The sequence below is a fragment of the Pimephales promelas genome, chromosome 11, assembly GCF_988280905.1.
Source record: "Pimephales promelas chromosome 11, fPimPro1.hap1.1, whole genome shotgun sequence".
Classification (NCBI taxonomy): domain Eukaryota; kingdom Metazoa; phylum Chordata; class Actinopteri; order Cypriniformes; family Leuciscidae; genus Pimephales; species Pimephales promelas.
In genome coordinates this window covers 21,874,899-21,889,499 of record NC_142779.1, presented here as the reverse complement: position 1 = coordinate 21,889,499, position 14,601 = coordinate 21,874,899, and the positions used below count along the sequence as shown (strand labels likewise).

The 14,601-nt window shown below is 39.5% G+C and overlaps 1 protein-coding gene across 1 annotated transcript in view; it reads left to right on the top strand.

Moving 5' to 3' along the window:
• The window catches only part of LOC148977171 (uncharacterized), a 37,009-nt gene that overhangs the window by 2,563 nt on the left and 19,845 nt on the right, over window positions 1-14,601 (top strand). Inside the window, exons 3-25 of the mRNA XM_089117410.1 lie at window positions 1,018-1,079; window positions 1,941-2,036; window positions 2,517-2,594; window positions 2,859-2,951; window positions 3,059-3,255; window positions 3,340-3,539; window positions 3,673-3,773; window positions 4,281-4,364; window positions 5,263-5,376; window positions 5,839-5,976; window positions 6,214-6,378; window positions 6,474-6,586; window positions 6,724-6,892; window positions 7,011-7,107; window positions 7,227-7,426; window positions 7,593-7,757; window positions 7,999-8,136; window positions 8,314-8,415; window positions 9,776-9,952; window positions 10,058-10,216; window positions 10,446-13,094; window positions 13,258-13,392; window positions 14,314-14,466. Of these exons, the coding sequence (XP_088973536.1) occupies window positions 1,018-1,079; window positions 1,941-2,036; window positions 2,517-2,594; window positions 2,859-2,951; window positions 3,059-3,255; window positions 3,340-3,539; window positions 3,673-3,773; window positions 4,281-4,364; window positions 5,263-5,376; window positions 5,839-5,976; window positions 6,214-6,378; window positions 6,474-6,586; window positions 6,724-6,892; window positions 7,011-7,107; window positions 7,227-7,426; window positions 7,593-7,757; window positions 7,999-8,136; window positions 8,314-8,415; window positions 9,776-9,952; window positions 10,058-10,216; window positions 10,446-13,094; window positions 13,258-13,392; window positions 14,314-14,466 (5,585 nt within the window). The remainder of the gene's footprint in view (window positions 1-1,017; window positions 1,080-1,940; window positions 2,037-2,516; window positions 2,595-2,858; window positions 2,952-3,058; window positions 3,256-3,339; window positions 3,540-3,672; window positions 3,774-4,280; window positions 4,365-5,262; window positions 5,377-5,838; window positions 5,977-6,213; window positions 6,379-6,473; window positions 6,587-6,723; window positions 6,893-7,010; window positions 7,108-7,226; window positions 7,427-7,592; window positions 7,758-7,998; window positions 8,137-8,313; window positions 8,416-9,775; window positions 9,953-10,057; window positions 10,217-10,445; window positions 13,095-13,257; window positions 13,393-14,313; window positions 14,467-14,601) is intronic.

Genomic DNA, 14,601 nt, shown 5'->3' with positions numbered 1-14,601 from the left:
GAATCGCTGCTTAAAACAGAGTCAGGTTGGCGATCAGATTCGTCTTATTGGGTTCATAGAAAGAGTGGTTGTGAATTTTACGTGCTCGTTTGAGAAGAGAGTTGACAACTCTGAGAAAACAGAAACTTTTGGTTTTGATACGACTTGGACGTATTGTGAGAGATTCGAAGGTACTTGTTCAAGGAGAAGAATGGAACAAGTGGATTGTCAGAGAATGGAGGATAAAGAGGTTCTTCACACAGCTGATGAGCTCATTGATTTTGTGGAACTTTATAACGGTAAACGTAAATCGCACTCGATTTGACGTGACTGCTTGTAGGTCTGAATTGCATTTCATGGGAACCACATGCAAATTATTAAGACAAGTAAAAGTGGTAACGCTTTACAATAAGGTCCATTAGTTAACATTAATTAAGAATAAACAATATTTCTTCAGCATTTTGTTAATCTTTCTTAATGTTAATTTCAACATTTACTAATACTTTATTAAAATCTTGTTAACATTAGTTAATGCACTGTGAACTAACATTTGTGAACAAACAATGAACAGCTGGATTTGTATGAACTAACTAACATTAACAAAGAATAACAAAATCAGTAACAAATGTATTGCTCATGTTAGTTGATACATTAACTAATGTTTAATTAATGAACCTTATTGTAAAGTGTTACCGTAAAAGTTTGTATGAATGAACAAATTAATTAAAAAATTGTACTGTATGTGTAAAAACACATTTTCTTTCCTCTACAGATTAAAATGTTTGTTTTTTTTACATTCGAAGTGCTACACATTCAATTAACTGAAATTGAAAAACCTGACCAGTGTTATTATGCCTTACATAAATGTTATTGTTGAATACAAATGCACCTATTTCTTGCTCATGCATTTATAAGATCTATTCTTAGACATTGTTTGAAATGAAATGAACACAGCGTATTAGAGTAATGTAATGTATTCGCTCACTATGTTTGTACATGCTGCTTTTCATGCTTTTCTCTTGTCTGTTCTGTCCTCAGTGGAGCAGGAACAAATTCAGAAGAGAACCTTCACCAACTGGATCAATGCCCAGCTGTCTAAGGTGAGGGTGAAAGTTCATCAAAGATAATCTTGACTTAAAAAATCTATATCAGTAATAGTCTATGTAGTGTTTATCTGAATCGTCATGAACTTCACTTGCATTATTTTTAATATTTTGTACTAACTGCGAATAACACATAGGACTTTTTCACTTCGGAAACTGCATCTAAACTACAGATAAATGACGCACATGGAACGTGTTGTTCGTAGAGGTCATTCCTGCAGGTTCTCCAATAGCGGGGAGGGAATGAGGGGTGTGCAGGGGGTAAATATAATCTTCTCAAACCGGGCCCAGAAAGACAGACAGCAACAGGAGTTGTGTCAGCGCACACACTTGTGAACACACGTATTCACAGCCACGGCTACTTATAAAGTGAGCAAATGACACAATCAGTTTGACGTGGCTTGGAGTCCTACAGGCATGAACGGGATGAGTGCACACATAAAAGAGACATCAAGGTGTCATTTCAGATCATTTCATATGCTCATTTCTGTCTCCCCTCAGTTTTATGGAAAAGGTTGAGTTCACATAAGCTTCTCTGATTTGTCCTCTAGACATAATTTGAATATCGGCCGTGAGCATTGACTCCTGTTACCTAACAAAACTGATACTAATGGACACTATACAATATTCCAGCTATACAATTTTATTCCAAAGGTTTTGGGTAGATTTGAGGGGAAATTTGGCCCCATTTAAGCCACAATGCAAAAAAAAAAAAAAAAAAAGATCAAAGATGGCAGCCAAAATGTATTTTATATCTTAATTCTGAGGTGAGATATGTGTAATTATGAGACTTTCATTAAATATGAAACTATGTGCGTTCTGGTGTTTAATATGGGATATTTCATTTTGCTTTCTCAGAGGAGTCCTCCGGTTACTGTGCTGGATCTTTTCAATGAATTCAGAGATGGAAGCAGACTGTTGGATCTGCTGGAGGTGATGAGTGGTCAGAGAATGGTAAGTGACTAGTTCAATAGTTGTAAAAGGAATTGTTCACTTGCAAATGAAAATTCTGTCATTTACTCACCCTCAAGTTGTTTCAAACCTATATGAATTTCTTTCTTAGCTCAACACAAAATTAAGATATTTTGAAGAATGTCAGTAACCAGACAGTAGATGGACCCCATTGAATTCCATAGTATTTTTGTATCCTACTATGGGAGTAAATGGGGTCCATCAACTGTCTGGTTGCTGACATTCTGCAAAATATCTTCATTATCATCTTCATCATCTTCATATTCACCATATTAACTGATTTTTCAATAACTAGAGTGCAAGGTGGCCATCGTCCAATATGTACACACAATCATCAAACCGATGCAAAATCTCAAAATGGCAAAATATTGGCAAATATAAGAATCTATTACAAAAACTTAATGAGCAAAAACTTTCACCCTCACCTTATTTTCTAATAATCATAACCAACCTTCATTACAGAGCCGGGAGAAAGGAAGGGGGACATTTCAGCACAGATCAAACATTGAGAAAGCTCTAGCATTCCTTATGAGGAAATCGGTAAGATGCCACACTTGGAAAAAACTCATGGAAATGTGCTTAAATGAGCTTTCAATCAGTTTAAAATTGCACAAAAAAAGCTTAATTTGTGTTGAAACTACATTTTTGTTTGTTAGATCATAGTCTAACAAACAAAGATTATAGTCTGCTGCTTTGAAGAAAAATCACATTTTTCAAATTTTTTCTTTGCCCTAGTTTTAGTTCACTTCCGTGTGAAAGTTTAATATCAACATCTATAACTTTATCAGCATCTTTACCCTGCAGATCAAACTGGTCAACATCAATGTCTCGGACATCATGGACGGCAAGCCTTCCATCATTCTGGGTCTGGTCTGGACCATCATCATGCACTTTCATGTACGTTTGCCGTCTCAGTGTAACAAAAGTGTTGGGTTATATCAACCCCTAGATAGATTGCCAGTTTTGTTGGATGATTTTTCTGATGGGTCTTCTCCGTTGTTTAGATTGAAGAGTTGGCCAGCACATTGTCCTTTAGTTCTCGTCAGTCGTCTCTGGAGTCGCTGGCGAGTTTGGACTCTCGTTCCACCAGCAGCAGTGCCCGCAGCAGTCCAGTGCCACCCCGTGGTTCACCCCTGCACGCACGTTTCCGTGTATCTGCCAAGAAAGCCCTGCTGCTGTGGGTCAGAGAGCAGTGCCAGAGGTGAGGAACAACCTGCTGAAAGGGTTTCTTGGGGACGGTGAGATTCTGTACTATAAAACCATTCATCTTTTTCTGTCTTTTCAGGGCTGGTTGTACTCTGAATGTGAAGGACTTTAAGGTGAGCTGGAGGAGTGGCGTTGTATTTTTGGCTATACTTCATGCTCTAAGGCCGAACATAGTGAACCTAACCAGAGCCCGAACAAGAACGAACAGACAGAACCTGGAGGAAGCCTTCCACGTTGCTGAAAGAGAACTTCACATCCCCAGACTACTAGATCCAGCCGGTAAGTGGGTGTTCGGGCAGTTCAAATGTACTGTTTGCTGTGCAGTTTTGTTTTGTGTGCGTAACAGAGTAATACGTTTGTGCTTCTGTTTTGTATGAAATTATCATATAACAATGGTTTATTTGTATTTCAGATGTTGATGTTAGGGATCCTGATGAAAAGTCTATAATGACTTATGTTGCTCAGTTTCTACAGTACTCTAAAGATACTTCTGTTTCTGATGAAGAAATGCAGGTTAGACACACACACTTTTAAACTTTTTTGTATACTTTTGAAGATTTCTTGTTGACTTTTTTCACTGTGTACAATTACTATACCCTAAATTTGACCTTTTACAGATGGCTTTTGCCATTTGAACCAGTTTCACTAGTGAACACTGTCCTCATAAGAAAAAGTTCAACCAAAAGTGATTGTTCTCTCATTATTTATGTATTCTCATGTTTCAACTATTCCTTGAATTGTTCCTTTAGTAAGATTAACTAAAGCTGCACGATTAATCGAAATAAAACAAAAATCACAATTTTGAATCACAAACACAAATCGTAATCGTAATTTTTTCAAAATTAGATTTATGTAATACTATATTTGTGAGACTTTTTTTTTATTCAATCATAATTAACAAGTGATTGTATTCCTCCAACATTTCACACTGTAAATCTAAATGCTCAAATGACTCTTTATGCTCTCTTATCTCTTTATCTCTTTTTCTTTCTTTTTTTCCGCCTCTGTATGGCGGTTTAGTATCTCACTCCTCCTCAGCGTCTCTCTCCTGTCAATCTGCCATCAGACTTTACTCCCTCTATATCTGCGTCACCTCTAAGACAGGTACTTCTATCTCTCTGTCGCTCTCTCTGTTATTTTTAGGTGCTTGATTCATTCATTAACTCCTTTTTCTCTTTTAGTTTGGTATAGGTGTTTGTTTTTGCTATCAGTGATAGGATTATTCAGAATTTTCCATGAAAGGTTCATTTGAACTCCGCCCTGTTTAACCTGTTTTGTGAGCGAATACACCATACTGTTATTGTAAGTGGTTAACACATGTTTATAGACTTCTTTTACATCATCAAGATTTTGGGTTAAAATGTAAAATAATGTGTAAGTAAAAGTTTATATCTTCCTTTAGGTCTAATGATTGAAACTGACTGATTTTGAATGAAGAGTGCTATGGCCCACTTTTAACTGTTTTACTTGATATGTTCTCTGATCAGGCTCACCTGTTAATGCCCTGTCCAATCAAATCAGGCCCTCCCCAATCACCCGATACAGCTAGAGCAGCTGGCCCTGGGGTAAAATATCAACCCCCCTCTCCCCTTTTTAAAATACCTCCTCTAATGCTCCGTAACCAGTGTTTATACCAGTGTTTTGCATGTATAAACATGCTGATGACTATAAACTCAATTATGAAGATAATCCCAGGAATTACAGAGCTAATCCATTAAAACCAGAGAAAATCCCCGAAATTAAGGAGATAATTCAATTAATAAAGCCCCTCTTGTGTTTGAATATTCTAATACACTGAACTTCAGCTTTCATGGTACTTGGTAAAAATTGAGCATTTTAATCACAGACATGCTGAGAAAGTTGGTTCTGAAAGTTACTTGCTTCCTGTAGAGAACTGCAATACTAAACTTTGACTGCTTTACCATTTAGTTTGCAGTGCAAATGGTTTAACTCGTGCTTTTTTGTTAAAAACATTTTTTTGTTTTGTTTTTTGTCTGTCCAGACCTCAGCCAATCAGAAGGCTCAGGAAGTCACATGCTGGTTGGATCAGGCCTATCAGGAGCTGATAGAGGGATGGGACTCCACAGAGGGAGAGAGCTATGCTGAAAGATACCAAGTAAGACCTGAATTTCAATGAATGTCTGAGGGGATGTTTATACAATACCAGTTTTAACTAAAAACTTTTCATTAAAAATGCTAGATTAGTTCGTTTTTGGTGCGTTTTGGCCATTCCTTTAGCGTTTTTGGGCCCTGAAAGCACAAACTTTTAAAAATGGGTTTCATAGTGCAAGTTTTTGAAAACGATACCGTTATATCTCTGTGTAAACTTCAAAAATGTGAATTTGAGATATTACATGTTCATATATACTGTATATATGTATATATATATATATATATATATTTTTTTTTACTGAATTGTTTTCTAATACCTATTGTGTCATTGACTGTGTTGAAATACTGAGTTATAATATCCTGGTAAATCATAAACGCATTTTAGATTTGCATTGGCTTTGTTGTACATGATGATTTACTTCTGTTGTTGATTTGTTGCATTAAGGTTTATTTACATTTGTTTCAGGTCTTCCACACCTTCATTGTGTCCTTCAACGAGCAGAGGCGCCCCGTAATGCCGTTACTAACAGCGATGAAGAGGACACCTCAGCTCAGTGTAGAGCAGAAAGCCCTCAGACGAGCATGGGACACTCTCGCTGAGAAGGTTAGAGTTCACAGCATCACAAAAACTTTCTGTTGTGTTGATATCAGATGGGTTTTATTTGATTATTCAATTTTGTGCGGAGATTCATTAGACTCAATTGAAAACTAAAAGAATAATGAATATATACAATATGTCTAAATGTGTGCCATTTAAATGGATGAACAAGCTTCCTAGTGTGTAGAAATACTAAGAAGTCGTTTGCTAATTGATTTGCACTGATATATGTGTATTTGGTAGCTGCGCGAGTATAAAACAGAGCTGGACCTGAGTCTCCCATCTCCACTGGACGTTGTGGGCCGCTGGTTGTTGCGTATTGAAGAGGTTTTATCTGCCGAAGAGGGTGAGCGAATGGATCATGCTCGAGCTGCGGAGGAGGCCCGTGAGAAACTCGATCTACTAAAGGTTTGACTGACTTCCATGTATTAATTTTATTATGCTATAGAGCTGTTCATTCATGAAAATGTAATTGATGTCATATTTGTGCCACAATTTTGCAGGTGTGTTTGGAGGAGATGTCACATCACATCAAGAGGTTTAATATGTTTCAAAACACAAATGAGTTTGGAGAGACACTGGTGCCGACAGACAAGATGGAAGAGATGAAGAGAAGGTCAGTTTGACTGCTTAATCGGATATAAATCCTACTGGGAATGAAACAACATTACTTTTGATAACAATATTTCTGTTATCGTTTCATGAACAGCAGTAAACTGCTTTTAATTATTTTGTGTTCGTGTCCATTTTCAGGTTCACCAGTGTCCGTGTAACAGCTAAATATCATGGTATTAAACTGGAGTACCATGAGCGCAGACACACAGTGTTAGACCTGCTGAATCAACTCAAAATTAAACTGCGTACTTGGAAAAGAGCCTACATTTCCCAGGAGTCTGTACGTGTGCTAATGCAGGACTGGAATGTAAGTGAAAAATGACAGAAGGCTAAGAGTGTATTTGCTGCTGGGCATTACTTTGCTATTACATTAAAATATTGAAATCATTGAAGCTTTAACATTTTGTCACAATTAATGTTTTTAGGAGACTGTGAACAAACAGGACTTAACCACTTTGTTGGATGGAGCCCTCCATAGATTTAAACTAATTGCTAACAAATACACCAGCAAAGCTGCCTTGGGTAATACAAAGAAATTGTGTGTGTGTGTGTGTGTGTGCATAGCAATTACAGTATAATGGCATTTTTTAGAAAGTGTTTTTGTTAATCAATAATTATTGATAAGCTGATGTCTGCTTTAGCTGGAGACTCTACACAGGTAAATCGCCAGGTGGCTGATATAGAGGCAGATGTGACGGCAACTCTGGAAGGTATACGGATGATGAGGGGAACTATGGGACGTGTGTTGGCAGCATGGGACTCTTACAGTGATATCTATACCTCAATGCGCGCATGGCTGGAGCAGGGTCCACATAGTCAGCGACTTGGACAGGGAACAGAGGTACACACAAACAAAAACATTTAATTTACTTTTCTATTGTAGTTTTAAATGCTATAAAAAAATGTACTGGGCAGAAAAACCTTAAGTATTTTAATAGCTGTTTGTGAGGGTTTTTTCCGTTTATTGGAATAAAAACATGCCTATCCATTGACTTTTTTATTTTTAGGTGACATTGTCAGTGATGTCAGAGTGGAGTTCTCGGCAAGCTCACCTGAACGAGGTGGCCAACTTCCTGACTGAGGTCACAGACCCGCAGACTAGCCGCGCTATTTCAGACGAACTCTGCAAGATAAATCTGCTTTGGGCTGACTTTGCCAAAACAGCGCAGTTTGTGAGTCACCCATCATGTTCAAATTTGAATAGTCTATGTACAAAACATATTCAAAAGTAAAGTATTGAAAAATGTGCACTTACCTTGACTTAGGACAATGAGTTGTTTTGTTCGATTGTGTTGGACAGAGAATCTACTAACTTGTTTGCTTCTACAAATATAAAATAGGTTAACACAGATTGGATGGTAAAGCTATGAATGCAACTTTTAGTAGTGTTTTGAACCAAATTGTATATTTCAGTCTTTGGCTGAGGAGCCCAGTGCTGGCCCATCTAGTCCTCAGACTGTTCAGGCCCTCATGAGGGAGACTACTCAGTTACTGAAAGAACCTGTGGATGTGGTTTCTGGATCGCTACGTACTTATACAAAGAGATTACAGGTACGTAGTGTGTGATCAAACACTTATGCACCCACTCATGCATAAGTAACAGCCTACAATATATGAACTGACATTTTTTGTAGTAGCTATTTGTGATTATGTTGCTTTTACCTTTTTGATTTCTAAATTTAAGACTAGACTAAGAAGGATTTAGCTTCAAATTGTTTTTTCTCCCAGCTTATGATGAAGAAAATAAAGGATGTGGATCTAGAAGCCCTCTCCCCATCTCTAGACTGCTCTCCAGAAACCCTAAGCAAACTTCTGCAGGCCATTCCTGAGGTAAGCAAATTCATTGCTTTTGGTGGCCCTTGGGTGATTGTAAAATCAGTTTACTATCAAATTATACAGGACCCGAGAATATTAGCAGATCATCCTGTTTTTAAAATATGTTAACCCTCTGGGATCGGCTATCGCGCCGGCTTATCAGTGCAAAAGAGACTCAAATTACTCTTAAAGTGTAATTAAATTTTGATCTTACACTGTCAGAAAAAAGGTGCGAAAGCTGTCACTGGGGCGGTACCTTTTCAAAAAGGTACACTTTTGTACCTAAAGGGTGCACATTGGTACCATAATTGTACAAATATGTACCATGAAGGTACCAATATGCACCTTTTAGGTACAAAAGTGTAGCATGAAGGTACCAATATGCACCTTTTAGGTACAAAAGTGTACCATGAAGGTACCAATATGCACCTTTTAGGTACAAAAGTGTACCTTTTGAAAAGGTACCGCCCCAGTGACAGCTTTCGTACCTTTTTTTCTGAGAGTGTACTTATAAGTGTTGTACATCATTAGGTCTTTTTAAGCGTCTATTTTTTGTGGATACTCACAATAAAAACAAAGTGTTGTGCTTTTTGTCAAATAAATAAACATGATGTGAATTTTGCGTTCTCTTTGTCAGTGAAGTTCATTCTGAAACGCGTCTGAAAATTAACTGTAGCTAAGAAAATACTTGTCACGCGGGCACAAAAGATTTTTCATTATGAAGCTGAAATTCTTTTCTTTTAAATGAAGTAATTCATATAAAAAACAAATATTCTCTGTTTATGTAATCTGTATTAAAACTGATGTCAAGTCTTCTTCCTTTCAGCTAATTATACCATATGACATGTTAATGTGACCACGCCCACTTAGAGCGCACGCTATTCAAACGCAAATGTTGATGTAAGCCATGAAAACTTCCACATCAGCTGGATAAAACATCCAGTTTACTAAGAATCTTGTACTTTACCTCGTCTTGCTGCGCTCTGAGGAATAATGGAAAAGTTACCTCAGAAGTGCTGGTAGTTTCATTTCGAGGAGCAATGGATCCAGCTTAATTTTTTTTTTTTCAAAAACCATCCATAAACAATATTCTCTTAAATATGCAAACATGTACATACATGTTGCTCACATATTATGGTAGCCCTGTTTGTGCTAAATAGAGTGTAATTTCACCTTTGCCATTAATACGTTTATAAGCAACTGAAAATGCATAAATGTCAGGGCATGTCAAAATATCTCAAAGACCCCAAAAACACCTTAGACCCCAGAGGGTTAATCTAACTCTAATTATGATCTTTTCTCATGCTTGTATTAATTTCTTATTTATTTTCTTTTTTATTTGTTTATGTATCTATATCTATGCCTGTAAAAATAGGTATTGCAGACACTCTGTGAGGCTGAACAGGTGTGCGATGAGCTGCGTGTGAGTGTGAGTGGGTTGGATGGGCGTCTAGCTGAACTGTTACACTGGGAGATGGAAGCCAGAGAGCTGTATCAGCTCCTGAAGGAGGAAACACACAGGCAGAAGAGAGGTCAAGACCCTAGAGCCCGGGTGAGCATACAAGTATATGACGCAAAATATTCATTAATTCTCCCTCTATTCTCGCTATATCTCATTACTTGGCTGAATTGAAATAAATTCTCTATTTTCCTGTAGTTGTTAATTTCGAGAGGGCTACAGTTAGAGGGTCAAGTGGTTATGGAAGATCAGGATCTGCAGGTGATGGTCATGACTGGTCAGAAGACTTCACCACTGCAGTATCTCATTGCATCCACCATGCAGGACAGGGTCCGCTCTGTGGTTGAAAAGTCACAGGTCTGTCTATCGCTTTTATATTTAGAACATTTTAAAAAGATAACAGCACAATATACAATATTAATTTGAAAGATAATATACAGCATTGAAACCGCTCTTTCAGTAATTATCAATTGTGCCATAAATGATGTTTTCTGTTAATTTCATATAATGCCAAGGAATGAATAACCATGTTTTAGAATTGCATGCAAATGCATTATTATTTTAAAATTTTGTTAAACCTCTACAGGAAGCCGTAGGCATGCTTAGCTCTTTGGGGTCTTGCAGAGACAGAAGCCCTGTTGGAGACCAGCCCCCTTCCAAAATTTTTGTCCAATATCAGGAGGCAGAGGAAGAGTCCAAAACCGAGAAGCTCTCCTCCCAGCCTATCTCTGCTTCAGGAGCCCCTAGCCAAACTGAACCCCAGCCTGCAGTCAGAGCAAAAGTCCCAGTACCTTCTCAGAAACCATCAGGAGTACCTTCTCAAGCTGTAGATCTCAAGAGCCAGCCATATAGTCAGCCTGTGCCTATGATTGTTGTACAAGATTTTGAAGAAGAAAACAGGAGTCCACAACCCCAAATGCACCCCTGTGAGCAAGTGAAAGACTCTCAGTCTGTTGAGCAAGTGAAAGGCTCTCAGTCCATTGAAGTGAAGGCACAGAAATGTGTCCAAGCTCAAGCAAAAATCAAAGAGCATCATGTTGAAAGCCAGACATCTTTACCACAGTCTGAGACACAAAAACAGACAGACAACCAGTGGAAGATGCAGGCTCCAGTTGCTAGCCATCCCTCACATAACCTGCAAAAAGCAGCATCACAAGTTCTTAATGAACAACAATTAGAAACACAGCCACACGTGCACATCCAAAAACAAGAAACAACTCAACTTACAAAACAGCAGAAGGTTCAAGCTCAAACGGCAATCCAGTCACAGCCTCAGGGCCAATTCGAAACACAATCACAGAAAGATATTACAAGTCAACATCAAGCTCCAAAGCAGAAGAGGAAAGCAAAAAAATCCCAGGCAAATCTGCAAAACAGACCATGGCTTCAACAGAGGAGTCAACTGGAAAATGTTACCCAAAAACCAGCTCAACTGGTGCCACAATCTCAATCAGAGCCAGAGGACAAGGGTCAAATAAGTCCTCAAGCCCCACCACAACATATAGTGGCTGTTAGCTCACCTGAAGCTCAGGGACCTGTTCATGGCATGGTGACAACACAGTCTAAAAGCATTGTTGAGAGTGGTGAGAAACGCATGAAGCAAGCTCAGCCTTTTGCACAAGAGGAACCCCTCATAGTGACACAAAAACTACCTCTAACTGTGCCAGCAGTTGCAGCACAACCAGTGATTCAAAAACAACCACAACAGTGTGTGTCCCCACCGATTAGTCAACAAGTATTAACCCAACATCCACCTCAACCCTATATATCAACTCAAGCACAAGCAACTACACAATACTCACAAGCAACTGCACCTATTCAGCAACAAAAGCAACCTCAAACACCGATATTGACACCACAGCAACCTCAAGTGATTACCCTGAAACAGGCACAACCTCAATCCATGACTCCCATGCAACTACAATGGCAGCCACTACAGACTTTTCCACAATCTCATCCTGCACTGCCGCAACCACAAAGATTTCCAGTGACGCAAACAATGCCTCAAGGCATTTCCAGTCCAGGGCAGCAGTACCCAACATATCCTATTCAACCACAAGTAATTATGCAGAGACAACAGTCACCACATAGTGTAGTGCAGACCCAGCAACCCACACTGCACAATCCGACTGCAATTTCCCCTCAGAACAAAGGTGCATCCTCCATACAACCTAGAATCATCTCTATGCCTCGACCCCAGATGCCTGTTCAATCTCAATCCCAAACTCAGGTCGAAGCACAGGGAAGTGCACCACTTATGATTCAACCACACGGGCAACCACAGTGGTATCAACCAGGAGATGTCTCCCAAACTTACCCCAAAGTCCATGGACCAATTTCTGTTGCTGCCCAAATGCAGCCTCTGGCCCATTTCCAAACTCATCCCCAGCCTCAAAGTGTCCCTCCATCTCAACCTAAGCAGTGGTCAACAATAAGACCAGGCATAGTGCCCCAGACCTACCCCACTGTTGAATTTCCAGGTCAGAAAGTCCAAACTCAATCTCAAATGGCAGTTTACCCTAAAACTCAGCCGCAACCACAGCCTCAGCAGTGGCCCCCTGCTAGACCAGTATCACCTTGGGATCAATCACAGATAAGACCCCAACATCCAGCACAGCATAAGGTTCCCTCTCAGCAATGGAGACCTGTCAGTCCAGAGAGAGTCAGCCCAGTATGCCCAAAGGTTGAATCTCAAGGGCATGGACCATATCCTCAGCCCCAATATCAAGCCCTTACGAGATCACAAAGTCCTCAACGGCAGTGGGGTCCAGTCCGACCAGAACATCAGTTTCAAGTCTCTTCCCAGACCATGTCTCATAGTGTTCTCCAGCCAGTAGCTCCATTGAATCAGCCACCGGCTCAAACTCCCATAAGATCTCAGAATCCACAGCAGCCTCAGCAAAGTCAGCAGAAGTGTGGTTCATCCAGGATAGAGGCCCCATCTGAAACTCTCATCCAAAGTCAAGCTGCTCAGACAGAGCCTCAGTCCCAAGATCTGACAAAACCTCAGTTACCAGTACAGGAACCGCCCCAACAGCAGTCAGCTCCTTGGGTTAAGCAGCCAGCACTTGCCCAGGCTCCCCCTAAAGCCTATACTGAGGCTTATATAAAGGCACAGGCCCTGGTTAGGAATAGATTTGAGGAAGCCAAGCACTGTCTTCAAGAGCACATTCTCGAAGCTATCAATGTATTCAAGGATAAGCGAGTAACAGACGAGCAGGCATCAGTTAAGGAGGTATGTCCATTTTACACATGACTTGGTTTGCTTGTTTTCCTCTTGTGTTTTCAAGAGCCAAAAAGCCAAATTTCATGAAAATGTACTGTTGTGCTTGGGTCTTTTATAAGAGAATAACATGTCTCAGTTTCTCAAGTATCTGTGTTGTTTTTTTTGTTTTCAGGAGACGCTTCGGACTCTGGACCCTGAACTCCTTGAAGAGTTCTTGAGGGCTGCAGAAGGGATGGAAGCTTTCTGCACCCCATCTGAACTTCGAGACATGGAGTTTTTCACACAATCTGTCAGAACACAGTGGAAGGTATATGCGTAGTAATATTGGTGCTTGTGTGTCTATATTTGCAGTGTGACTGTATTGCAATGTTCTTAACCATTTTTATTTTAGGGGCCGTTTACACCTGGCCACTTCATGCGTTTTCTGTGATCAGATAGCTATCCGATCGTGTAAAGATCAGGTGTAAATGCCCCCCGAAAAGCATTCGAGACGGATTTGAATCTGATCGCTCAAACCACTTCAGAAGGTGGTCTGGGCCGCATTCCAGACGAAACTGGACAAGTGTAAATGCATCTGGTTCTTGAAACCACATATGTAAATGTTACTACTCCCAAAAATGCTAAAAAATAAACGCGTGAGAGCGTGTTATAGGCTATATGTCTTGCTATTTTAGTCAGATATGACGACGCTACTGCGACGCGCATCACCTCAGATGAGCAGCTGAACGCCCATCAAGCCAACACGCCGCAATCTATCGCAAATCAAAGTGAAAGTAAGTCGCAGACGATTAACACAACCATCTTCATTAAAAGTAAAGAAACGGAATGATCTTACCAGTTCTGTTGCCGGTCTCTCTTATTGCTGTCTTTGCTGATTTTGAAATTAGTCGATGATCAATAAAATGCAGCTCATATCTGTTGCTTTCGGTGACGTGCACGTCATTAAATCCGCATATAGCGCGGGAATTGAAGATCAGATTTATATCCGTTTTGCAAAAACACATTTATGTGACCAGGTGTAAATGGAATCGTTTTGATAAATCAGATAGCTATCCGATCTGAGAAAACGCATGAAGTGGCCAGGTGTAAACAGCCCCTTAGAGACTGTTTAACTGAAATGCTTGACAGTATATTGAACTGTATGTGAAGTTAACACTAACTCAAACATTAAGAGATTGTGTGTCCTTTTGTGTGTTGTGTGTTTATCTTATTTAATTAATATTTTTAGGCTGTTCGAGAGCAAATATCAGAATTTTTGAGGCAACTCAGATTTGAGCTAACCCGCCTGCATTTTAACCGAATGGTTGAGATATGTGAGATGCACTTTAAGAGGGAAAAACTCAGGCTTAGGCCTGAATCAATATCGGAATCAAAGGGAGAGGTAAACTTACTTACCACCCTTACCACAGAGCATGAACATCATATGATCAAATGGGAAATTTCTCTCTTTCTTTACATTTTATTTCCTCCTTTCATTTTTTTTAATTAAACTTTTAATTTGGGTTCCATTAATCCC